Source organism: Perognathus longimembris, chromosome 9 (assembly GCF_023159225.1).
Source record: "Perognathus longimembris pacificus isolate PPM17 chromosome 9, ASM2315922v1, whole genome shotgun sequence".
NCBI classification, from domain to species: Eukaryota; Metazoa; Chordata; class Mammalia; order Rodentia; family Heteromyidae; genus Perognathus; species Perognathus longimembris.
In genome coordinates, this window is record NC_063169.1 from 64,969,609 (window position 1) to 64,994,893 (window position 25,285).

Genomic DNA, 25,285 nt, shown 5'->3' on the forward strand with positions numbered 1-25,285 from the left:
TAAGAATCCAGAAGCAAGTGCTTAAGAAAAAGCACCAGATGAACCAGATGAACTAGGGCTGCTAATTCAAACTAACACACGTACCAAAATCTCACACCTGGAAATTCTATTTGCTGTCTAAGAGCATCACTTAATTAAAACCAATGGGTACTCTTTAAGGTGTCTTCAGCGGTAGGCCTTCTTAGGAAATACCTTAAAAGGGAAATTCGAGTTCCAATGAAAAACGGCACCACAAACAAGGCAGGCCTAAATGTTCTTGTACTCACTTAAATATCCCAAGTGCAAAAGAAGAAATAAATCACTGGAAGGCTTTAGTTTGAGTCCTTTCTTTTCCAACATACAGTACATGTATAGTTTTGAGGGATTTGGTTTGTTTAATGACACCTCTGATCTAAACATCAACACCAACCCTTGACTCTCCCTTGCTTTGCCATGAGCACAGATAATACTCAATGCCAATTTGTGGAACCCTGGGGCTCACGCCTGTAATCCTAGCTACTCAGGAGGAGGCTGAGATCTGAGGATGATGGTTCCAAAATTAACTACCAAATGGCTCAAGTGGCAGAGTGCTAGCCTTGAGCAAAAAAGCTCAGGGACAACACTGAGGCCCTGAGTTCTGGCCCCGGAACCAATGAGAAAGAATAAAAGACTAACTGAAGCAAGTAGAAGCCAGATCTTTCTCAGGCCTGCCCCTGGGGTGTCAGCAAAGAGCTGAGAAGTGCTGATCTGGTCCAGTCGTTTAAGTTGAAAACTGCAACGATGTCAAATGTAAGCTCTGAAATCTCATTTTCAGGCTCGTTATTCTACTCAGAAATGGCATTTTTTTCCCTCAGAGATAAGGGGCCAGTTTGCCAGCTATCACCTCCAAGCTTTTTTAATCCATAAAGCAGGGGAACTACAGCACTGAGAACCCTTCTGAAACCCAAGGAGAGGAATCATCACTAGGCCATTTCCGGGGCAGAAAGGCAGCTCGAGCTAACAGCAGAAGGGGCAGAGGCTGGCTTTCTTTTTACATGGGATGCTCCTTGCCACACAGACCCTGTGAGCACCCTCTGCAGGTTGATCAATATCTATCATCTAGCTATCTGTCTAGCTACCTATCCACCTACCTAGCTAGCTTATTCATCCATCCATCCATCTATCCATCATCTATGGTTATCTATGACCTATCCATCATCCACCCATCCGTCAATCACACTCTACCCATCTCTGTTTACAGAGCACTCTCGATTCCTCATGCAAAACCCTACCTTCCTGCAGTTCCCTTTGAGGTCCACACGAAGCCAGAAGCCATTCCTGGATTGTACACAACCCCAGACACAAGAATGGCTGCTGTTTCTTTTAGTCTTACTGAGGCACTGAAAACCAAAGAAGAGAACTAGTTTGTTGTAGAGTTAGACTCTCATAAGTCATGTTTCAGGCAGTTCAGTGAAGTCAGTAAGCCCAGGGGTGTAGGCAGGTATTTGTTGTAGAACATTCCAGCCTTAGAATATACCTTGGAAAACTTCTTCCTGTTATTTCACTTCTCTGCTTCCTCAGCGGCTCCGCCACTAATTCATAAAGCCCCAACATTGCTTAGGAGGGTTTATTTTGCTTTTTAATATTTATGCCACAACCACAGTGGTCACTTATAAATCTGCAAACACCTTGAATATTCTTTTTCATGAGATTCATTTCTGAGGCGAACCAGAAATACTTCAATTACACATGACTAAGAGTAAGAAAAATATACAACTATATTTAAAACACTTAAATTAACAAGATAGTACTTTTCCATTCTAACAAAATATCATACATTCCAGACACACTTTTTTCCAAAATACTTGATGCTAGTTGAAAAACAGTGACCATGAGGCTTTCTGAAACCAATCTAATGAGCAAAATGTGTACAACTTGGGAGAAGTACAGGTTCTTTGTAAAAATAGAAGACACCAAACAAATCAAAATACAGACTCATGTATCTCTTATAAAACCTAAGCCTTGTTGCTTCACTTTTCTGAGTGATACTTTGGCTTTTAGCAAATCTTATAGCTTCTTTTCCCTTAAAGACAATCACAGATAACACAACAACAGCAACTCCTCTCCCAAAGAATCATACATGTCTTTGTGTACAATAAGCCCTACTGGAAGGTGCGCATGTCTGTTTATGCTTCCACTTTCACTGACCTAGGGGCTGAGCAGGTGTAACAGATCTACACGTCAACCGCCGCTCCGAGGAGCAGCAGGTGCTTGACAAGGTCATCTCAAAGACGAAGGTGCCACACTTACACATAGGGTCTACAGCCTGAAATATCAGAACAAAGTATGTTTTTCTCCATTGGCATTTTTCTCAGGTAAAGAGGTTGGACCACAAACCAACACATCTGTGCAGCAAAAGCCACCAATTTTAGTTCCCCCCCAACACACACACACGCACACACATATACACACACACACACGCGTGTGAAAACAACATCGAACAATGCCACTGGTGCCTGAAGATGACCATGACGTGTCTGGTCATCCCGCCAATTTACAAAGTCTATCTCCATCTTCCACCCGGAGCACAAGGAAAGCAGACCGCGTGTCCCTCCTTCTGTCTCCACACCACAACCCTCCAGACTTCCGTCCGACTACTCCGAAATCCCAACGAGGGCAGTATCCAACTTTGCCAAAACAAAGAAGCAATGGAATCAGGCAGGGTCACTGGAGAACACAGCGTTGAGTGGGAAGAAGGCACTTGGGAGCAGGAGACAGGCAGGAGGCCCCGGGGCCTCAGTGAGTCAACAGCTTGAGGCGAGTGAACCAGCTGACCAGCAGGGACGGCTCTGCTGAGGACTTGGCAGCAGCAGAGGCTGACTTCTTTTTGGCTCCCTCCTCCTGGAACGGAATGGTGGCGCTGCTGTGGAGGTCGGAGTTGATGTAGCAGGTGCTTCCGCGGATGAAGTCTGCCCCGCGCACCAGGTGCCGCTCGGGGGTGGGTCGCGCCAGCCGGTACATGGGGGAGGGGCTTTCTTCAACGATGGGAGGAATCCGCTCGTTGCTGAAGTACCGGCAAAGGGTGTCTTCCCCTGTTGGCAGATAACACCCACGTGTCCTTAACACGAGGATCTACCACGGCACAGCGCTGTTGGGAGAGTCCTCGGCACACCCCACTTCCGATGCCACGCTGAAAGTGGGCACCCCACCTGATGGCCCTCCCCGCCCCACCCCTTTCTGGGCTCTTAGAAGCCAGGGTCACCCTATGGGGATCTGGAAGCAAAACTAGGAGTTCTTCGTCTTTCAGGCTGCCTTAAAACCCATGGGGGTAACAAAAAGGTCCAGCAGGAAGAGAAGAGCTAGCACCCCTTACCAACAGTGTCATTCTCTAGAAAGACTAAGTCAGAGCTCCACAAAGTAAGCACCAGGAAATGGGTACTATCCAGGGGGAGGGCAAGGGGGAGGGCAAGGTGAATAAAGGGGAAAGCAGGGAGAATGTGGTCAAGAATCCATGGTATAGAACACAAAATTAAGAAAAATAAGGGAAGGGGTGGGTGGAAGGAGGGTGAAAATGTGGGAGAGATGACACAAACCAAGATGCTTTGTACACACAAACGGCAATGGAAAAAAAATTCAATACACATCCTAAAAGTAATAAGAGTGAGGGAAGGGTGGGCTAGGAGGGGCGGGCGAGAATGTTGAAAGGAGTGACATCGATCGAGACATACCATGTTCATAAACTGCTTTGCTCAACGGCAGCTCCTGGGCGCAACTACTTCAAGATCATTTTTTAAAATATTTGTTTAAAAAAGTGAATTCCTAATTCACTTAGAATGGAAAGCCCAAGACAGAAAGCACAGGGTTCTATCACCCTGTCGCGGTGCTGTTGCCACCCGCCCAGGGCCCTTGGCTCATGGAGCCTCCTGAGACAGCATTTTGGCAAAGTGGGTGTCCTTGCTCAGGAGAGAGACAGGTACCATTCACCTTCAGTGGCTGAGGGGCAAACGGTTAAATGCCATGCAAGGCTTGGGGCGTTCTGACCTAAGCATGATCTCGTCTTAAATGGCAGAAAACAGCCTCAGATGGCATAGAAATTTCACATGCAGAGCTTGTTGGTAACTGGTAGCTTCCTTTAGGAATCCCACTGCTCCGAATGAGCAAAGATCTACATATAGAGATGTTTATAAAACATGATGCAAAATTGGGAAGAAAACAACAACAACCCAAATGCCCAATGATAGAATAGTGAATGAGCAGCTCTTCCAGTCATGAGACAGGATGCTCATGCAGCTATATGAAGACGTGACAGGTTCTGGGAAGGGAAGGTGACAGGTTCTGGGAAGGTCCCGGTAGGAGGTGTTATTATGTTCCTTTGTTCAAGTGTGTCACATGTTATTATGTTCCTTTGTTCAAGTGTGTCACATGTCAATATAGAACTCACTGAAAGATACAAAGTTTACAGTTGTTTCTAGGTTGGGGGAAACAAATTCTAGCTGGGGTTTGTGGTACTTGTTTTGCTTTTTTGTAATCGAAGGGGAAAATGTCAGTTTTTCAAAGTGCCCGTGTTCATGCACTGTCTAGAACAGGCAAGACGAGGACGTAGGAAAGGTTAGGACTGGGTGCAGGGGTAGCTTCTGAGTGACGGCAGGGTCTGTAATTAGAGTCCGGTGACTGCTTCCCAATGTCGCAAGACCCCAAAGGGGCAGACTTTAAAACGGGGAACTTCATGCGGTATGAATTCAATCCAAGAGAGCCGCTATTGTTTTAAAGTGGCCATGCACCGACAGGTGAGTTTAATAATATAACAGTCATGCAAGAAAAGCAGACAGGGGGATACTGGGAACGAATAGCTTTTTCATCTCCTGCTTTCCTACCTCCCCAGCTCCACAGTTCCTCTCTCAACATGTAAAAGAAATGAAAAGCTAAGCCTGGGCTCTGAGGCATGGCCATGAGGATGTGAGCCCTGGCTTCTAAAATTAAACAAAGGACAGCCCTGCCACCTGCTGACTACTGCGCGGATCTTCACATTGAAATTCATGGAGGGCATCCCGGCCCGCAGACTGGCACAGGTCCCTCTGTCACGTCAGTGTATCAAGGTGGGATGGGACACGGGGACACACGTCCCCGGTGCAGGGCTGCTCACTTCAATAGGTGAGGCTCCAGAATTTGTTTTTCTTTTTCTCTTTCCTTCCTAAAGCCTATCAGCCTTTTAACATTTTACCCTCTGTTTGTTTCAAAACTACGAAGTGATGTTATATTATCCTACTAATGCTCATAGTCATCCGCAACCTGCAATAAGTAAAAGTATTTTGAAACACCTCCCTCTTGAGGTAACTCAAGAAGACCAGTGTGAGAGCTAGCCACCGACGGCATGGTGAGTGAAACCCACACTTCTTTCTAATCTAAAAAAAGATCTGGGAGGAAAAACCATCCGGGTATATTCACCAGGAATCAAATGGATTCCAGTAATAACGGTTATGGGGTTTAGGGTGAAACTGCTTAATGAATAATTTATTTCTGTCTATTTAAAAGTAGGTCATTGAGTCTAGGGCTGGTGGCTCATATCTGTAACTCTGGCTACTCAGGAGGCTGACATCTGGGGAACATAGTTCAAAGCCAGCCCAAGCAGGAAAATCCATACAACTCTTACCTCCAGTTAACAAGCAGAAAGTCAGAAGTGGAACTATGGCTCAAGTGGTAAGAGTTTCAGCTTTGAGCAAAAAAGCTACAGCACCCAGGCCCTGAGTTCAAACCCTGCTACTGACAAACATACACAAAAAAGTAGATGATTAGCTGGGCACTGGTGGCTCACACCTATAATCCTAGCTAATAAGGAGGCTGAGATCTAAGGATTGTGGTTCAAGGCCAGCCTGGGCAGGAAGATCTGTGAGACACTTATGTCCAATTACCCACCCTCAAACCAGAGGTAGAGCTGTGGCTCACAGTGACTGAGTGCTAGCCTTGAGCAAAAATGGCTCAGCACCAGCAACCAGGCTCTGAGTTCAAGCTCCACAACTGACCAAAACAGAAACAACAAAAAGCAGGTGAATAGTATCTATAGCTAATGGGCTACCGTTTTAATCAGGAGGTTTACAATCACAAAAGAGGACTGTATCATTTGCCAGTGTAGAAATTAGCAGGATCTTAGGGTCCTTCCTCAGGGGTGATTTTACAGGTAACAAAATGGGACTAAAGAAAGTGTCTAGTTAGCAGCAGGTGTGGGAACAGACCTGCAGCTCGGGCTTGGGGGCTTGGGGCCTGTGTAGATGAAACCTACCTTTCCTTCCATGACTTCGAGGTCTGGCGAAAGGGTCCACAATCCCCATCCAGTTGCCGTCGGCGGGCATGGACAGAGGCCGGGGCTTGCCTTCAGAAGGAGAAGAAGAGAGAGAAGGTTGGTGAGGTCTGAGAACTCAGCCTTTACTGATAACCCAGATCTCACACTAACGCCCACTTGAGCAGAAGTGATAACCAATCGTAACAAGGTTTCCACAGCAAGCAGTGAGGGCTGAGGCCTGTGGGCTAAGTCTTTGCATCTACAACTCCAAAGCTAAAACAGCAAGCCGTGAAAGTCAACCCGGAAACACGAGCTCAGCCAGCTGGGCCTTGGTGCCAGGCAGAGGAAGGGCTCAACAAGGCCTTGCTTTTGCCAGATGAATAAAGACCTCATACTTAGAATTTCATTGAGGTTTATGCTTTCCTCAGATTACCCTTCAAGTCTGCCAAACTCGCCCAACAGCTCCAAACAGGGAAGGGGCGGGGAGGAGAAGGGAAAAGGAAATTTACCATAAGATGGCGTTTTGGCTCTCATTTTCGTGGGCAGAACACTGGATTCCACCGAATACCCCGGCAACTGGTCAGAATCGGCGATGGTGAATCTTCGCCTCCGGCTCTCCTGGTCCAGGAAGGAATTCGGGGACTCCGAACCCTTGGGCGCGGGCGACGGTTGTTTTCCCTTACTAAAGCCTCCTCTGTAAACAAAGCTCCCATTTTCATTCCTGGAAGGCAAGGTGTCACAATTAGAGGGCTCACGCATGCTCTCCCCTGAGCCAGGGCAGGAGTCCGGGAGCACCGGCTCCCACCCCACTCCAGCCCCTCTGTTTCACTGGAGGGAAAGCTTGGCTTTGCTCAATGCGAGTTGTACTCAGATACGCACAGACCCTGTTAAAGAAGAAGAAATACCGAGAGCCTACTACTAATCACAGCAACCGCAGTTTTTGATTGCTTCCCATGGATCTACTTTGAGAGAATAGCTCTTGTTTTCCAGACTTCTGTCCTGACGCTGAAGACTCCTCACAAGTTCAAATGCGAATGGCCACACCATTTTTCTCAGGCCTAGAGTAGTCACGTTGCCAAGATCCACCCGAGATGACTCTTGATATGCAATGAAGTTTTTAGATTTGGAAAATTATGCCCCAAGTACAAAAGGCCCTTTACAGTAACCAGTGGAGAAGAACTACTTCTGAACTCAGTAAAGAAACTGGAAACACACACACACACAATCACTGGTTCCATTCTAATTTCATCGAAATGTCAGTGCAGAAGAGAATTTCAGTCAAACTCAAGTTACCACATGGTTAAGGGTGTTGTTTTCCTCTCCTTTTGCAAATCCATTAGGCAATCCGTAGTACAAACATTACTGGACAAGCCACAGAAGTGCGCACCACAGCAATCTCTTTATTGGACTTGCTTGAGTGTGGCACTCCCAGGGGGGCCCACTGTCCATTCGTCTGTCCTGCCCAGAATCCCTCTCCTCCTCCACCCCCCTCACCACCACCCCCTGCCTATCTATCTCCTCCTCTATCTCTGTGCCTACCACAGACCCCTCTCCCCCACCACTAGCCCCTCCCACACACATGACTACCACGCTATTCATTTCTCTCTACTCCATGTGCCATTCTTTTTCCCCCTCAGAAAATATCCTTCACAGCTGGATGTTGGTGGCTCACATCTAGAAACCTAGATACTCAGGAGGCAGAGATTAAAAAGGAACTGAGAGGTCCAATCTAGCCTGGGCTAAACAGTGCACGAGACGTCATCTCAACAGAACAAGCCGGGTGTGGGGGTCCATGCATGTCCATGAGGGGAAGCGTTGATAGGAGGATCGTGGTCAAAGCAATAGGCGATCTCAGATAATCAGAGCAAAAAAAAAAAAAAAAAGGTGGAGGTGTGGCTCCAGCAGGAGAGCTTCAGCCTAGAAAGTGTGAGATCCTGAGTTCAAAGCCCAGCACGGTACCACCAAATGTACATCCATAGTCTTCATTCATTAATGGAGCATGTGTGCGTGCATGAACGCATTCATCTCCTCGAGTTTACTAAGAGCTCTAGCTCCCCACCTCACCCCCAAACTAAGGGCAGCAGAAGAACATTGGGGGGTGGGGAGAGGAACTTCCCACAGTTAGATACAATCTATACTTTGGCTCTCACTGAAACTGCCATGGGCAGAGCCAACAACCCCCTGTAGCTCCAGGGGGGCCAGGGGACTCTGGCCTGTGAATCCCATAGAGTTTAGTCTGTAAACAGAACCCTCCAGACTGCTCCAGACCAGTCCACTTCATGGCCGTTCACTCTGGCTAAACCCAGGGAAGAAAGGAATAACAGAGTCAGATATAAAGCAAAGTGTCACTACAGAAGCAAGGACGATAGACTCTGTGTGTGTGGATGAAATTCAGTGTAAGTATCTATTGCCGGGGTTGTCTGACACGCTGGCAGATCTCTGGCAGCTGGGACAAAGGCCACTTTGTGTCAGGTGACAGCCCAGGCCCCTCACTGAGTAAATGCATGCGAACAATTGAGCCAGATCCTCTGGTTTTCTTGACATGTGTAAACACACGGGTTGACATACATAAGCCTGAAGTCATCCAGCTACGCCATACCATCTTGTGTGACTACCGCATTGTGCCAATCACATTCAGGATGAAAAACAACACACACACACACACACACACACACACACACACCCCACAACACACAAATACTTTAAGTCCATACCAACCTCACATGGTTTTTGTAGTTCATGAAGGCCATACGCAGCTTTCTCAGCAAAGTCAGGCTCTGATGACTCTCCCAGAAACAATCTATATAATCCTCCTCCTCACAGATGAATTTATCAAGGAGCAAAGGAAACAAGAGCTGCAAAGGCCTCAGGCAGCCCATCCTTGCAAGACCCGAGGAGGAGGGAGATACTCTGGCCTTCTTTTCCTAAAGGGCGCCCTACCACCAAGCTGCAGGGCTTGTGACGTGAGATCTGTCCTGCATTTGCCATCCAGTAAGAGTGGCCCTATTTTTTTTTTTAATTTGGGCAGTACCTAGATCTCTTGATTGCCTGGCTTGCTGGGGCAGTGCTATATGGCTTGAGTCATGCCTCCAGCCCTACTTTTTTGCTGGCGTGGGACTTGAACTCAGGACCTGGGCACTGTCCCTGCATTTTTGTGCTCAAGACTAGCGCTCTACCAGTTTGAGCCACAGCGCCACCTCTATTTTTCTGGTGGTTTCCTGGAGATAAGAGTCTCACGGACTTTCTTACCTGGGCTGGCTTCACTTTGCAATCCTCAGATCTCAGCCTCCTGAGGAGCTAGGATTACAAATGGGAGCCATCAGCTAAAGCTACAGCCCTACTTTTTGCTTCCAATTATGGAGATAGAGTCTCACACAGACTTTTCTGCACAGAGTTGCTTCCAGCTGTGGGCCTCTGGATCTCAGACTCCAACGTAACCAGGCTGATAGGCGTGAGTCACTTGTACCCAACTGGTCCCGTTACTGAGAGTGGCTCCTACATCCAGCCCCATCACCCTGCGCAGTGGCAGCCTCCTCCCTGGATGCGCCAGGGGGTCTCATTTAGAATCTGTGCACACAGGAGCGGGGGCCCCAGCATGAACATGCAACTGCCGTACCGAGGAGAGTAGGGCACGGCAGGCGGAGGAGGGATATACAGATCCAGGATGGCCGGCTTCTCCTTCTTCAGTGAGGCGTCCATGGTGCTCTCGGGGGACTGGGTGGTCGTGGGTGGAGGTGAGGTCTGGGACAAAGAAACAGAGGTCAGGGTGCTTCCACTGCACTGCCCTCCCAAGCCCCTGGGAAGCCCTTTCTGCGCAAGCAGGGGCTGCGGTCACGTGAGCTCAGCCAGCCTGGCTGCACACAACTCTCGTTAACAAAGTGCCCGGGATTTCACAGTAGCACTGAGAAAAATCTGACAGCCCTGCCTCAGTTTCCCCCTCCAGAAGACAGTGACACATGGACAAAAGTGCTCTCAGACAGCTCGATGCAACACAAGATTTCTAAAGGTCAAGGAAATCACCAGCAGGGCCACCCTGGAGTAGAGTGTAGACGTGAACTCTGGCTACTATGGTCAGCTGTGTGTTGCCGGGCCATTCACTCAACTTCACTGTGCCTCCTCCATCAAACAGCGATCAGTGGGAATGAGGAGATCCTCCTTAGCATGGGGTACTTCCTTCCAGAGCCGTGTCCTACCATCCTTTGGGTCTTCAGGAAAGGGGAAATGAAAGGCCTTTCCACTGGAGTCTTATGGAGGTAGGGAGGTCTTCTCTGAACAAACTGCAAAGACTCAAGTAGCCACGCATGGCCAGTGGCTGTCACTTTTCCAGGGTAGCCCGGCCTTAGATTTTCCTACCAACAGACGGGTGAGATAATCATACTCCCACCAACTCCTAACGCCAAGTGTGTTCAACTCTTCATCTGTGTGTGTGTGTTTGTTTGGTGAGACAGGGCGGCCCGAGGGCTGACAGCCGCGTGGGCTACCTGTACTACCTGTACGAGGGGCGGCTTCCACCGAAGGTTCTTCAGGGGGGCGGGGGTGAAGTTGAAGGAGCCCGTGGGCCGTTTCTTCAGCAGCAGCAGCACGCCCGTGGGGTTCTCCCTCAGCTTCCTCACCAGGTTCTTCAGCTGCCAGCCCACCTGCCAGGGAGAACACGAGGAGGAAGGCCTAAGCCGTGGACGCTACGAGGAAACCCAGCTCCGAAGGCATAGGCGGATGCAGACATGTTCCCGCCATACCATTTCATTCAAATAGTGCCAGGATGCCGGGCACCGGTGGCTCCAACCTGCAACCCAAGCTACTCGGGAGGGAGGCTGAGATCTGAGGATGGCGGTTCGAAGCCAGCCCAGGAAGAAAATTCGGAGAGAACCCTATCTCCAATTACCCAGCAAAATTGTGGAGGTGGAGTTATGCCTCCAGCGGGAATAGAGTGCTAGCCCTGAGCGAAAGGGGGAAGCGAGACGAATGAAGAGCAGCGAGCAGGTGAACTTAGTCACAAAGTCGATGCATACCCTACAAAATTAAGCAAAGTGAAGGAAGGAGTAGGCGGAGAGGGAGAGGGAAGGGTGACAATGTCAGAGGGGCGACCTTGAGCAGGAGGCATTGTATTCATACACTGCTTTGCTAAATAGCAGCTCCTTTATAGAACTACCTAAAGATAACAAAATTAAATTTAAAAAAAATTAAGCCAGAACCTGAGGCTCTGAGTTCAAGCCCCAGCACTAGCACAAAATAACCTAAAACAAGCAAAACAAAGTAGTGGAAACCTGCATAGAAAGCGAACATTTAAAATTTTTAAACAAAAGGCCTTTCGACTTAAAAGCTTTCTTTTGTTGTGTTTTGGTAGGACTGGGCTTCAACTCAGGGTGTAGCTCTTCCCAGACAGATATTCTATAACTTGAGCCACCTTGTCCCCAACTCTTTTTTGCTTTTAGTTATTTTTCAGGTAATTACTTTTCTCCAACTTTTTTTGCCCAGGGTGACCAAAGACCATGACGCTCTCCTCCTACCCGTGTCTCCTGTGTAACAGGTATCAGCCCTGTGAGTCACCATGACAGGCTTATTAGTTGAGATGAAGTCTTGCTAGCTTCTTGCCAAGAGCTAGTCTCAAACAGTAATTTTCTCCATTTCTGCCTCCCAAGTAGCTGGAATTACAGGTGTGAGCCAACTGTGCTTGGCTCTAGCTAAAAGTTCTAAAGGAGGCAGGTCTCAATGAATAGACTCACCACAGTTTGCCGATTAACTTGAATGACTTCATCACCGGCGTGAATCTTCTGAGATCTGTCAGCGGGAGACTATAAAAAGACAAAGAAACTCGTCTTAAGTTCTTTAACTTTGTATTTCTTCTTTCTTACTGTAGATAACCACCAATAGAAGTAACCTTTCCTCAGGAAAAATAAAAGGATAAATTTTAGTCTCTGGAGATTACAATGTCCATGGAAAGCAACATATGAATAGTGTATGAGTTATTTTATTCGTATCCTCTGCAACTGATGATCTGCCCGTTAGAACGGCGGCTTCATCTCATCTTCAGGTTGAGTTTGGACTCACTGTTGAAAACCTTAGCTGGTAAAAAACCATCACTTCATCTAAAACAGCACCACGCATTTCCCCAGCAAAGTTAACTTTGTAAAAGCATACCAATTCTAACAGGCAGACATTATCTTTGTAGCTCTTTCAACCCTTTTTCCTTCTCAAATGTAAATCTGACTTTCCCTCGGTCTTGTTTTATATGTTAACATAATACTACTAAAATAGAAAACTGGTAGCAACAGATTTATTTCTGCAAAGAAAATGAATTTAATGTCTTTCTCCTTTTCAGATTAAAGGAAAAAAAAAGAGTGAATCTTTGGTAGCAAGGCAAAGTCTAAACTCTGTTTCTCTCAAATACTATATTGCTATCCATTTGTAAGATTGGAAGTACACATAAAAGAGATATAAAGAGATATAGGATAGTGACCATAGTATTCTTGTTCATATAAGCAACCTTGAATATTTTACGGTTTTGTTTGTGTGTTTACCAGTCCTGGGGCTTGAACTCAGCACGTGGGCACTGTCTCTGAGCTTTTTCACTCAAGGCTAGTGCTCCCACACTTGAGCCACAAAGCCACTTCCAGTTTTCTGATGGGTAACTGGAGGTAAGAATCTCAGGAACTTTCCTGCCCCTCCTGGCTTTAAACTACAATCCTCAGATCTCAGCTTCCAGAGTAACTAGGAGTCCCAGGAGAGAGACGCTGTGGTCTCCTGGCTCTAGGCGCCTTCCACGCACAGTTTTATTTGTCAAATAAACCTGCTGTTCGACTTTAAGCACTTCCCTGCGCTTTAATTCTTTCATTGACAGAGAAAACAAACCTGAACCCTAGACGGTATCAGAAGAGTATAAACCTTTAATCTCCACCTAAACCTCATCTAGGCTAGAGTAGCTAAGTATGTAATTTATGTAACTGGCTCAATCTTCAAACTATTCACAGCTATCCTAACACAAAATAGCACCTTTGAGCTCAAGACGCACTTGCTGAGTTTTTTCACTCAGCCGCTGTGATAGGCTGACAAGAAATGTGCAGACAGCACAAAGCTGAGACACACTCCCTCCCTTTCATTCCATCGACACCCAAAGCAAGGCACAGGGAAGGAACGGTGCTGGTTGTTTTTGCCACCACTTCACCTGCTCCCACAACAACACAGGGCCTCCCCTGAGGCTAGATCCATGAGCCACCGGGAGATGACTGTCCTAAGACCCTTTCTTACATTACTTTCTTAAGAAAAGGATTTTATCCATGCTTCTTTTTGCACCCCCCGTGCCTGACTGGCTTCAGTGAAGTCTGATCTTCATCAGCACAGTCCGGTTCATCTTCCCAGATCACTGACGGTAAGCTTCATTTCATGAGATACAGCCCCAAGCCCAGGAAGTGCCTGTTCACAGACATACAGTCTTAAAACACAGCATCCATGTCCTGAGTTGACTCTTTCCTAAGGATCGTCGAGCATTCATTTCTCAAATGTCCTATCAAGCGAGGAAGAGCTGTTCTTGGCAGCACATGGCTAAGGAAGGAGTCTGATACCAAAACTTTCCCCAGGGAAGTAGCTCTTCACCTATCTTTACCTAAGACAGACTGCTGAAAAAACGATGCTTGTTCTGGAGTGCACAGAAGGGCGGTGACCTGAGCAATAATAATGTCCCCGTTCTTCTGAAGTTCACCTAGCCCCCACTCATCTCGGGGGCGGAGGACAGGGTTGTGCGGAGACTCTGGTCAAGATCTCAAATAGCACCGGAAGAGAAGTCAGATAGAAAATCGCCATGGAACACTCCTGAGCGCTCTGGTGACATCGACAGAACAGCTTGGCCATTTGAGAACGGCCGCTGGCACTGCCTCCGCCTGGGGTCCACGCAGGAGGGACAGGAAGACAGCTTGGAAAGCAGCGGGTGACCTCGGCCAACTACCACTCACCTCCTGGCACTTTCTGGCATTTTCTGGTGTCATTCAACTGTAAATTATCTGTGAGTCACTGTAAACTATCCCGATAGAGCCCTTGACAAGTGGACTCTAACCTCTGTCCCACTCCCAGCTACAACACTATTTCTAGCACATTCTAGACCTCTGATAAATGCAAGTTGGAGATTCGAAGCCATAGGCAACACCGTAAAAGGGATTGCGAGGTGAAATAAGATACCTCTTCCTTTTCAATTAAATTAAAACAGTCCAGTACCGCGTATCTCTACGATGGTTTTGTACGATTCTACCTGGGCACACCAGGACAGACAACACAGAGGCAAACGCTGGATCTGTCACCCAGCATTATCTTGCTGGTAAGAACTTGGGGAGATTTACTTCATTTGATTCAAAAGCATCTCACGCATATCGAATCTTACACACACAAGAGCAGGGGTGCGGGGTAAGAGAGGAATCCATGCCTTCGGGTGATGGTGCTGTACTGGTCCCCAGTTCCATCCAAAGGTAAAATTGCTTTAAGAAAACCAGGTGAGTCTGGAACAACCCAGCTCGGGTTAAGTCAAGCAACATAATTATATCACAGCAGGAAAGCAGGTCAACGTGGAAACACGGGCCATCCTACCTTTTTACAACTCCAAAACAATGTCCTGAGATGGCACAATCTGTTCTTGTCATGGTTGCGCTGTAACAAACCAAGACTCCACCAAGGGTACGGAGTGAACTACAGAAACACTATTTTTTCTCTCTTTAGCACCACCTCCAGCCTAAAAATAGAGCCTCTTGTGCTCTTATTATCTGCCAGATGAGTTGGTATAAAAACGTCTGGTAATTCTCAGTTGATCTTTTCAGGTCTACCAAAACCACCCAACTGAGTTACGACCATTGACAATATTAGGTAATGTCGTTTTCTTATAACAAATACTCATCAAAGATAAAGGTATTTTCTCTTATCAAAAGACCCAGCAGCTGAAGCTCAAAAGTAACCACGTGTTTCTACCACACAGATAAGGAAAACAACTACCCAAACCTCCCCTACCTTTGGGAATTAATCCCTCCTCTCTTAAGTTGATGAATAGTAGATTCATGACTTAGACACATGCATCTTTTGCACAGATGCAGGAGAACTGTGCAAACACTTCTAGCTTCTTGTGACTCATGCCCCCTGAGTAGCCAGTCACCCTGCAGAATGCCAGAAGAATGTACTCAATTAGCTCTACTTTTTTAAATATATAAATTCATAATATTTGAGTGGATAAAGAACAACCTTGCACATAGGAGAATTTCCAGAAGGAAGTAAACAGTGTACAAAAGTCTCTCTCAGTAGAAACAGACCTGCTTTTCTTTCTCAAAGCCCTGGAGTCTAAGATTAAATTTCAGTATCATGCCAAGTATTATGAAATACTACTCTATAAAAAGAATCTGTGTCATGTAAAAAAATCCCTAAATAGCTGCTCTGGAGACATAAAAATTCCATGAAACAAACAACAAAAAAAAGCTTATATTTTACCCATATGGTTACCCATGCCAGTTCATCTAAGAGAAATTCACAAGCACAAAGAAAGGACTGCAGTTGTATTTATGGCTCAACACTTCCAAGGTGCAAGAGTGGTATAAACAAAAGCAGTACGGGACAATTAAAATAATAAATTGACAGGAGCTGTTGATACACAATATGGCACTCCATCAACAGCAATAAACAAACCAGGCACCCACACGCACGTTGAAATGAAAAGCACAGAGCTCTGTGTCACATCTGTTTAAACACACAACGGCGTTGTACAGTGAACAGATACACTTACGTTTTCTGTGGTCCCGGTAATCACATGCAATCCATCATAGGTAGATTTGATGTACATGCCCTAGGGGAAATCACAAAGCTAAGAACTCATTACTCCAACATTTAGAGAGAACTGTATGTGAAAGTTGAATTTATGAAACATTAAAACACAGTCCCTTTGGAACAATGTTTGTTCATTTTGAAGCCTCCTGAAACACTGAAACCAAACCCGACAGGCAATGAAGGAGAACTAAACAAATGGAAATACTAGTGAAAGGCCTCGGACATGAGATCTCTTAGATATTATAATCTGTGTGCCCAGAGCACAGAAGTTTGCCACAACTCTTGGCAGACGTAGGAATTCTCTCAGATCTGTTCAATGAGGGAGGGACATTACAAACAAGGACTGTTCTTTCCTGACCACCTCTTTGTCTAGGGACACAAGACAGTCCGTTAAAGTTGGTATCAGCAGGGCAACAGAATATACAAAGATGGCTAAATACTATAACACAGGTAGAAAGTTGACAACAGTTACGGACTCATTGGTAAGTGCTGTATCGTGTTGGAAATACTTCTGCAGCTGAACCACCTAATCTCATCTTTTGGTGAAGCTATTGGAAAATGGAGAAGGAGAAAGAGAGAGAGTAAAAAAGGAAAAAGCAAGACAGGACAAAAAGTATTTGCTCACCTTGATGTGCACATTACAATAAGGTAGAAATCATTTTAACCTTGAACTTGTCCTGATCATAGTAGTGACATACAGAGGATCCCATCAAACACAAGGGCCCTCCCGGCCTCCCCCATTCCTCTCAAGTTCTCCTCCCCCTTCCATTTGCCGAGTCTATGTACTTCCCCGCTATGTAACAGTACACCCCTTCCAGGGCCATTACTTGGGGAACTTTACGATCCGAAATGGCATTTCCATCTCTGCCCACGCCAGACCTGTGTCAAGAACTCATCTCCAGGAATCCCTCTCTGATTTCAACTTCATCTGCTATAATCCACCGCTTACTTTGAAGCTAAGTATCGGGATTCATATTCATACCTACTGAGAACGTGGGCTTATTGATACTTGGGCTTTGATTTCCTTTCTAAGAGCAGGTGTCTTAATATCCCCCAGGGCTACTGAGTTCCTCTCCTCCTCCTCCTCCTCCTCCGCATGCGTCTCCAACACCGTGACTACCAAGCGCAGTCGCTGCAGCCCCTGAGGAATGCTCATGCTCTTTGCTCTGGGCATTGGTGGCATAAATCATCTAATTTCATCCTTGCAACAGTCTTATGAGGAAAGTGACTGGAGGTTCTCTCTTTCACTCAGAGCCACCAAGCTAATCACCCGGCTCCAGAGATTCCACATTTAAATTCTACCAAATGAGTCCTAAGGGATGCATGCTACATAGTAAGAAACCACCTGTGTCCGTTCTCAGGGTTCATCCATGACTTAGGAAAGATTGCTGAAGCTTTTTTTTATACAGAGTTATTTTCTTCCACTAGCCTCTTCTCACATTCATGCCAAGTGCTAATGAAGACTTTCAGAAAGGAGGTTGTTTTCATATCCAGATACCATCTCACCTCTGTGTAAATGTGTTCTCTTTCTTTACCATGCTAAGTCCTAAAAATAAACCTGTGAGGTAGTTAAGTATGTCGTTTTTTTTATTGTATTTATTTTTGACACTTTGAAGATAAAGAAAAACATGGACAAAATTTAAGGTAGCTAATGCATTAAGGTATAAATGATGTAAATGTAATGTACAGATGATATTCTACCTTAATGCTACTATCTAGAATTATGGTGAAAGTGATTTTTTTTTTTTTAAAGAAAAAAGCTAGCAAGCGCTGGCATGCATTATTTGAAAAGGAAACAAGTGCTGTGGAACTCCTACCAGGCCTTCCCCGGGCTTCACGTTGGGTAAGTGAACCTCCTCCAGGCACGCACACTGGCTCATGACCGGATCTGTAGTAGAGCGGATGGTTTTATCACAGATGCCATTCAATACCTTGACCTAGAATCGGAGCCGTAAATAGGAAAATTAATCATTAACCAAGTTTATGGCACAATGCTTTTTAAAGAAACAGCACCTATAGTCTTTCACTCTGGTTAGCAACCGTTCAGATAACTCTGCTCAACGAATGCGCAGCCTTCGGACTCCCCATTTGCCATCTGAGGGAATAATACCAGCATTTCAGCTTTCTTTAGGAAAGTGTGGCTTTGACATTCACTCTTTTCCCATAGAGAAGTACCACGGCACAAGGAATTTCCTTGAACAAGCACGGACTCCCAGCCCCAGGGATGGCTTAGCAGTGACTGCGCAGTCTCTGAATACCAAATATTGACATGGTCAAAGCATGGTTTTATAGTCTGAACTACGAAGAAAACAAACAAACAAAACAGCCTTTACTTGTTCAAATCACTGTAGGTTTACAGAAAAACTGAACAAATGCACTGAATTTCCACTTCCGCCCTCTCCCTACTACAGCCCGTTACCATCTTGCTCTGACATGTGTGGCACGCTGGTTATAATACGGAGGTCTTACGGCTAAAGTCTGTCATTTGCATTCACATTCACAGTTGGCACCGGATATTCCTCAGATTTTGGCAAATGGCTTACTGTTGTCTGAATGCAAGAATCACACAGGGTAAATTCATCAGCCCTGAGCTTTAACCTGACAACCTAAAGCTCCTTCTCTATGACTCTGAAACTTCCAGAATATATCTTTCTCACATGAGCCTATGTCCTTTAACAATATTTGCTTAAATTCCTCCCATCTTTCCTTGACTGGAGAGCTCATTTGGTTGTTACTGCTGAGCTTTCGTTTATCTTTTGTTCATCTGTAGAAGGACAGCCTGGTGGCCTCCTGTTGAGAGCAATGGTGAATACAGCTACTGTCAACATTCTGGGCAATTAGGTGAAGATCTGTGTTGACCGCTAGGATTTCAGCTCCTTTGGGTAAATATCTAGGAGAAGAACACGTACAGAGTCATCTAGCATCTGTCTAGTGCTGTGAGAAACTGCCCGGTGCTCCTCTAGCCTCGCTGCGCTATGCGGCAATCTGACCAGCAGCGGTTCTCCCCTGTTCTCGTTCCTCAATGGCGCTTGGTGTTGTCAGGGTTTTGAATTTTAGCCACTCTAATAAGAATACCGTGGTATCTCATTGTTGACTGCACTGCCTAATTACAAAGGACGCTGGCCACTTTCCTGTTTATCTGACACTTGTTGGTATATCCTTTTTGGTGAAGTTCTATTCAGATCTTCTGTTACTTTACTTTGTGGGTGTGTTGTTGTTGGTCCTGGAGCTTGAACTCTGGGCCTAGGTGTTGTCCCTGGGCTTTTGTGCCCAAGGCTAATGCTCTACAACTTAAGCCCCAGCTCCACTTTCAGCTTTTTTTTTTTTTTTTTGAGGTTTAATTGGAGATAAGAATCTCTTGGACTTTCCTGCCCAGGCTGGCTTCAAATCATGATTCTTAGATCTCAGCCTCTTGAGTAGCTAGGATTACAAGTGTGAGCCATTTAGCCCAGCTAACTGGGTTGTTTTCACATTCTTGGATTGTTTTTTTTAAGAGTTGGTTCAATATTTTAGCTCCAAGTTTTTCATTTTGTACATATTTTGAAAGTATTTTTCCCAGCCTATGGCTGTCATTTCATTCTCCTTTTAGTGCCTTCCACAGAAAAGAGTTTCTCATTTTAATAAAGCCTACATTCTCAATTTCTCTTTTATGGACTATGCTATTGGTTTCCTATCGAAAAACCCATCACCAAACCCAAAGCCACCTCCAGCTTACCCGGTGGCAAAGCCAAGAAGTTTTGTTGCTTTGTGCTTTGCCTTTAGGTCAGTGATCACTAAAGAGTTAAAGAGATCACTCTTTAATGATTACTCCTATTTTCTGAGTACCCAACACTGGTAAGAGATGAGGTGAGGATCTCTAGTAAGAGATCTCTGTTTAGAAGAAGCCATGGATACGTGCCATACTTCTCTCAATCAGCTCCATCTAACCTTTCACAACTAAACAACCAACAGCATCAGGAAACTGGAAGGAGCCACAGAACCCAAGTGCTGACACTTCATGCATTCCTCGGGTGTGTTTAGCCTCCCTATTTATGGGAAATATATTTATAGCTGTTTCATTACTAAATTCCTCAACATCGGTGAGAGGGAGGCCTTATCAAAACAGCCCAGGCAGGGTAGGTCAAAAGGAGGAAGTGATGAGGAATACTTTCAAAAATCCTCTTAAAACACTCAGGGGACACCCATCCATCACAAAGAGGCTGGAAAGATGTTTTTAATCACAATCATTCTAAAATGAAATGTACCTGGTCCATTTAACCCTGATTTGTAGGACAAGCTAACAATAGTTGTATAATCGCATCCTGACACCTATTCAGAAGGAAAAGAAAACAAAGACAGCCCAATGCGGCTCATTTGAACACCTGCATTTTCCCCACGTGTTGGTTTCATTCAAATGACTTTTCCTATCCTTCCATTTAAATAAATAAACTCACACCCCTAAAGACAGTATTTCATAATCTCCCTGAAGGGGGTCAACCCCGTGCATGCCTCTGGAAAAGGAATTTTATGGTGACTGTTAAACAGTATACTCACTACAGTCAGAACCTTGTCCTCCATTTCTGCTACCAGGCAATCCTAAAGAAGGGAGAAAAGGAAAATGAAAGCTGAAGTATAAGAGAAAAAAAATGTTTAAAACTGTTGGCATAACCTTCTAAATTTAACCTGGAGCTCCCCAAAGGCCTGGTATTCCTCCCTTCCCATTTCCCAGCCTGAACCCTCCCACACTGAGTGACAAAGGCTAACGTAACTTCCCATACTGAGACCCTGCTCTCCCCTGACCCCAAAAGGTGGTCACCTGAGGAACCAAGTGGATGACGACCAAGAAAACCAGTGAGCTGAAATCTACCTGTTGCCCAGACTGTCCAGAGAGGAGGAGGTCAGAAGCCCAAGTCCACCAAGCCTGACAATGACTCTCAACAACAATGGGCCCACAAGCCAGGAACCTTTAGCTGAAGAATAGCTTTCAAATGAGACCTTGGGTAAACTCAACCACAAAAGTTTATTTTAAGCACGGACTGAGATTAAATCAAGATATTTCAGCCCTTGGTAGATGGGGGGGGGGGAAGTATAACAAAACATTCATTAACACCCTGCCAAAAAAGTGGTCTTGAGGTATGCTTGCTATTGATGACTTTGAATAAAGGGCTGGAATGCGAAGCACTATTTACTCAGCTAAAGAACAAGCGCATTGGAACTCTGCGCAAACAGGCAGGCCTAGCTGATTATAGGAATTACCATTGTCCCTTCTAGAAGTGAACAGAGTGAACTTCCAACATGAAACTTTCACAAGATCTTCAAAGATCGTCTATCGCTGAGATTTCAAGCTATACCCCACGTTGCATGCAGAAGAAAACTGAGATATCCTACACCATTAAACTGTCACTATCTCAAGAATAAGGTTAGTAATTTTCAGTACATGAAGAATATTAATGACCTGTTAGAATTGTCAGGCAAAGATTTTCACCTAAATCAAAATGTCTTTTTTTTTTTAGGTCATTTTTTCCCTATTTTTTCCTACCAATCCACCCCATGTGACTTTAATAATCAGACTTGCCTTGTCTTTGTGAAACTCTTTTGATTTTCCTCTACTAGACAGAAATGTAGGAAACATGCCAGGTACCAGTGGCTCATCCCTATAAGCCAAGCCACTCAAGAAGCTTCAAAGTTCAAAGCCAATCAAGACGGCAAAGTCTCTTCTTTCCAATTAACCAGGAAAAAGGCCAGAAACAGAGGTGTGGCTATAATAGGAGAGCACGCCTTGAGCCAAAAAGCTGAGGGGCAGCACCAGGTCCTTAGTTCAAGCCTCAGTAATGGCACACACGAAATAATGTAGGAAACCATGAAAGTGATTTTACTGCTTCAAAATTCATGTTGACTCTGAGAACAGAGCAGCTGAAACCGAAAATTTAGTGTATTTTACATGCACGAATCTGATACAAATCTAAACTCCAGAAGGAACTTCTAAAAATATGAATTATTTCGTACTTCAAAGATCAAAACCACTAACTACTACAAGGGCTCATTCAAGAACATATGAATACCAGCACTAGAAGCAGTATCTTCATGCTATATGATAGCAATATTATAATATCTTAGGAGAGAAATAACTAGTAAATAGTCTATTTCATTACAAACAGCAAAACTATATGTATACATTATATATCTTATTAATATGCATATTACATTAGTATAATATTACATAATATATAGAGAATGGTATTTTATATATTTAATGTATTATATTAATATGCCAAACAGTGGAGGTCCAGGAGTGACCTCCTGGTTTCTGATCCTTGATTCCTCGTTCCTGATACTCAATTCTTTAGTGGACCTAGGAAGTCACCAAGTAAGTGAGCTGTGGGAACCACCCACCAGGCCCAGGTCTGCAGCCCAAAGTATTCACGTGCGCGTGCAAAAGGGCTCCTCCTTTACCCTCCACCCATGGCGAGTGCAGGTTCCCACACCCATTCCTGCTGCAGAGGAAGCAGCTGCAGAGCGATGTGACTCTATGTACTTGGCAGAGAGGCAATGGGATGGGAAAGTCAGACAGGGAGGCCATTTCCACAAGGTCCTGGATCACAGCACTGCCCCAATATCCCCTGCCACCGCCTCTATCCTGTATTCTGTCCTAAGGAACTGAGAAGCCTTGGGCCATGTGTTTCACCTCTCTGTGCCTCTGGCTCCTTCCTGGACAGATGATCATCACATCACTGGACAATTCCATATGGTCACGTGTGCCCGATCCCAGTTATCCGCTCCGTGAGGACACAACCCTCACTCAAGAATGGACTCTTGGGGCTGGGAATATGGCCTAGGGGTAAAGTGCTTGCCTCATATATATGAAGCCCTGGGTTCAATTCCTCAGCACCACACATATAGGAAAAGCCAGAGGTGGCGCTCTGGCTCAAGTGGCAATAAAAGCCAAGGACAGTGCCCCAGGACTGGCAAAAAAAAAAAAAAAGTGTCCCTGTCACAACAGACTGGAAATGGACAGCATAACTCCTTCCCGCCTTGGTTTCCTGCATCTCAAATTATAGCCTCAAAACTGGCAGGGAGCCAAAACTGGCAGGGAGCTGGGCTCTCGTGGCTCACACCTATAATCCTAGAGGATTAAGAGGCTGAGACCTGAGGATCACAGTTCAAAGCCAGCCCAGGCAGGAAAACCCATGAGACTCTTCTTTCCAATTAACCACCAGAAAACCAAAGAGGAGCTATGACTCAAAATGGTAGAGTGCTAGCCTTGAGCAGAACAGCTCAGGGACAGCTCCCAGGCCCCTGAGTTCAAGCCCCACAACTGACTGGGGCGGGTGGGGGGGGGCGGAGCAGAGGGAAGAACTTAAGAGAAATTCACGAAGTTATCTGGGAAGGTAAACGCCAGCCTTCCCATTTTACACATGGGTAAACTGAGGCTCGTACATTTCAGGCGACTTGCGCAAAGTCCCACGGTGAATTAATGACAGAGGCAGGATTTAGATGTGTGTATGACTGTGTCTCTGAAAATGAATATTTACTAGCCCACTAATCAACTCCCTCAATGAACACCCAGGAATACCCAGAAACAAAGACTGAACACCCACACAAACATACACCCTTGTGAGGCTAGAGTTTCTCACGCACTGGTAGACTTATTTAAAGATGACCACTAATCAATTATGTGCTGGGGCAGGGGAGCAGGTAAGGACACAAGGATGACCAGCAGAGCCTTCTGTTGGCTTTTTTTTTTTTTTGCTCTAGTTCTTCAGGTAGATGTGCTTTGCATTGGCCAGTCTAGACTGTGATCCTCTTATTTAAGCCTCTGGAGTATGTGGGGTGGCAGAGGCCCACCATCAAACCAGGCTCATTCATTAGGAGAGGGGTCTCACCAACTTTCGTCCTTAGGATAGCTCACACTGTGATCCTTTCCACCTCTATGTCTCAAGTAGCTGGGATTACAGGCATGAGCCACCACACCTGAAATAATTTAATTTTTTAACTACCAATTCATAACAACCAATACTTCTATAACCATTAAAAAAAAAAGATGTGATGCAAATGCCCACCATCCATATGAGCAGAGAGAGGACTTCTCTGCCCCAATATTTAAGAGTCTCTTCTCAATGGAAGTACCTCAAAGGACATCCCACCATCAGTCCTGCGAATCTGCTCCTAGACATGTCTCTAACTTTTCGTCACTTCCTATGTGTGTATTTGTGTCCTGTTTGTGTTTGTGTGTACATGTAATTTGGTTTATTCATTCTTAACTTTCTCTTCCCCAGAGAATCTAAGCTCCATTTGCCAAGGCCTTTCTAATCTGTTTATTCACTTTGGCACCCTGGAGCCTAGAACAGTGGCAGACACACCGTAAGTGCTAAATAAATGTTTACTGATTCCCTGCAGGGCCAACACCAACTGTTTAGTCGGGACCCACTCATCCTGTGAAAACAGACAGACCACCTCTGCCCTCTACGCTGTCCCTCTCTCTCCGATTCCCACATTGCACAGAGTGGGGTCTGTCACATCAAACGCCAGACAGAGAACAGAAGGGGCCATTTGCTGATTATAGTGTTTACAATTAGGCAGCTGAGGCAGGAGGGGCAGTAGTTCTAGGCCAGCCTAGGCTCCTTTGCAGGACCCTATCTCAAAATAATAAAACAAAACAATGTTTAGCTCTTGTACTTGCTTTATATTGAGCACAAGAAAACTCAATTTCAATTTAAAATAGGCCAGGTGTGTAAGCACACATTTATAATCCCAGCTAACTTACAGGGCAGAGCTAGGAGAACCGAGAGTTCAAGACCAGTCTGGGCAAAATCTCAAAAATTAAATAAAAAGACTAGGGGCATGGCTCAAGTGGCAGAATACTTGCCTAGCAAGCATGAAGCCCTGGGTTCAATCATCAGTATCACAAATAATAATAATAGGCAGAATATGATGAGAGAGGTAAATAAGGATGGAGAAGAGCATTCAAGGTAGGTATCAGAGAAATGTATCTTTCCAAACTACCTTCTGTGTCATAAAAATATACACACATATACAACCATCTATCTAGTAGCTCTAAGTACCATTCTCAGACCACAGCCTCAAATGAGTGTGTGTGTACACACGCATGTGTGTGCATGTGTGTGTGCACAAGTGTGTGTGCGCCTGAAGTCCAATGGTTGCTTAGGGCTGTCTCCCACAACTACCACAGGCAAAGCCACACTTGTCTTCCGGCTCCAGACACAAAGTAATATAATGAGTTGTCATAAGTGCTTGTAGTCTAATCTCTTTTTTTTCCCCCTT

The 25,285-nt window shown here is 45.4% G+C and overlaps 1 protein-coding gene across 2 annotated transcripts in view; it reads right to left on the reverse strand.

The window, feature by feature from the left end:
* The window catches only part of Cnksr3 (CNKSR family member 3), a 96,334-nt gene that overhangs the window by 14,052 nt on the left and 56,997 nt on the right, over positions 1–25,285 (reverse strand). The window contains exons 6-14 of one of the 2 annotated variants that reach the window (XR_007212149.1): positions 20,558–20,599; positions 17,842–17,961; positions 15,984–16,043; positions 11,959–12,027; positions 10,726–10,872; positions 9,852–9,976; positions 6,745–6,956; positions 6,236–6,325; positions 2,451–3,050 (exon numbers count right to left, since the gene is read on the reverse strand). Coding sequence is in view for 1 of the 2 variants with exons in the window: in XM_048354323.1 (XP_048210280.1) it covers positions 2,755–3,050; positions 6,236–6,325; positions 6,745–6,956; positions 9,852–9,976; positions 10,726–10,872; positions 11,959–12,027; positions 15,984–16,043; positions 17,842–17,961; positions 20,558–20,599 (1,161 nt within the window). In the remaining variant the exon portion in view is untranslated. Of the gene's footprint in view, positions 1–1,712; positions 3,051–6,235; positions 6,326–6,744; positions 6,957–9,851; positions 9,977–10,725; positions 10,873–11,958; positions 12,028–15,983; positions 16,044–17,841; positions 17,962–20,557; positions 20,600–25,285 lie in introns of those variants that run through there. The other variant, XM_048354323.1, reaches the window with a different exon arrangement.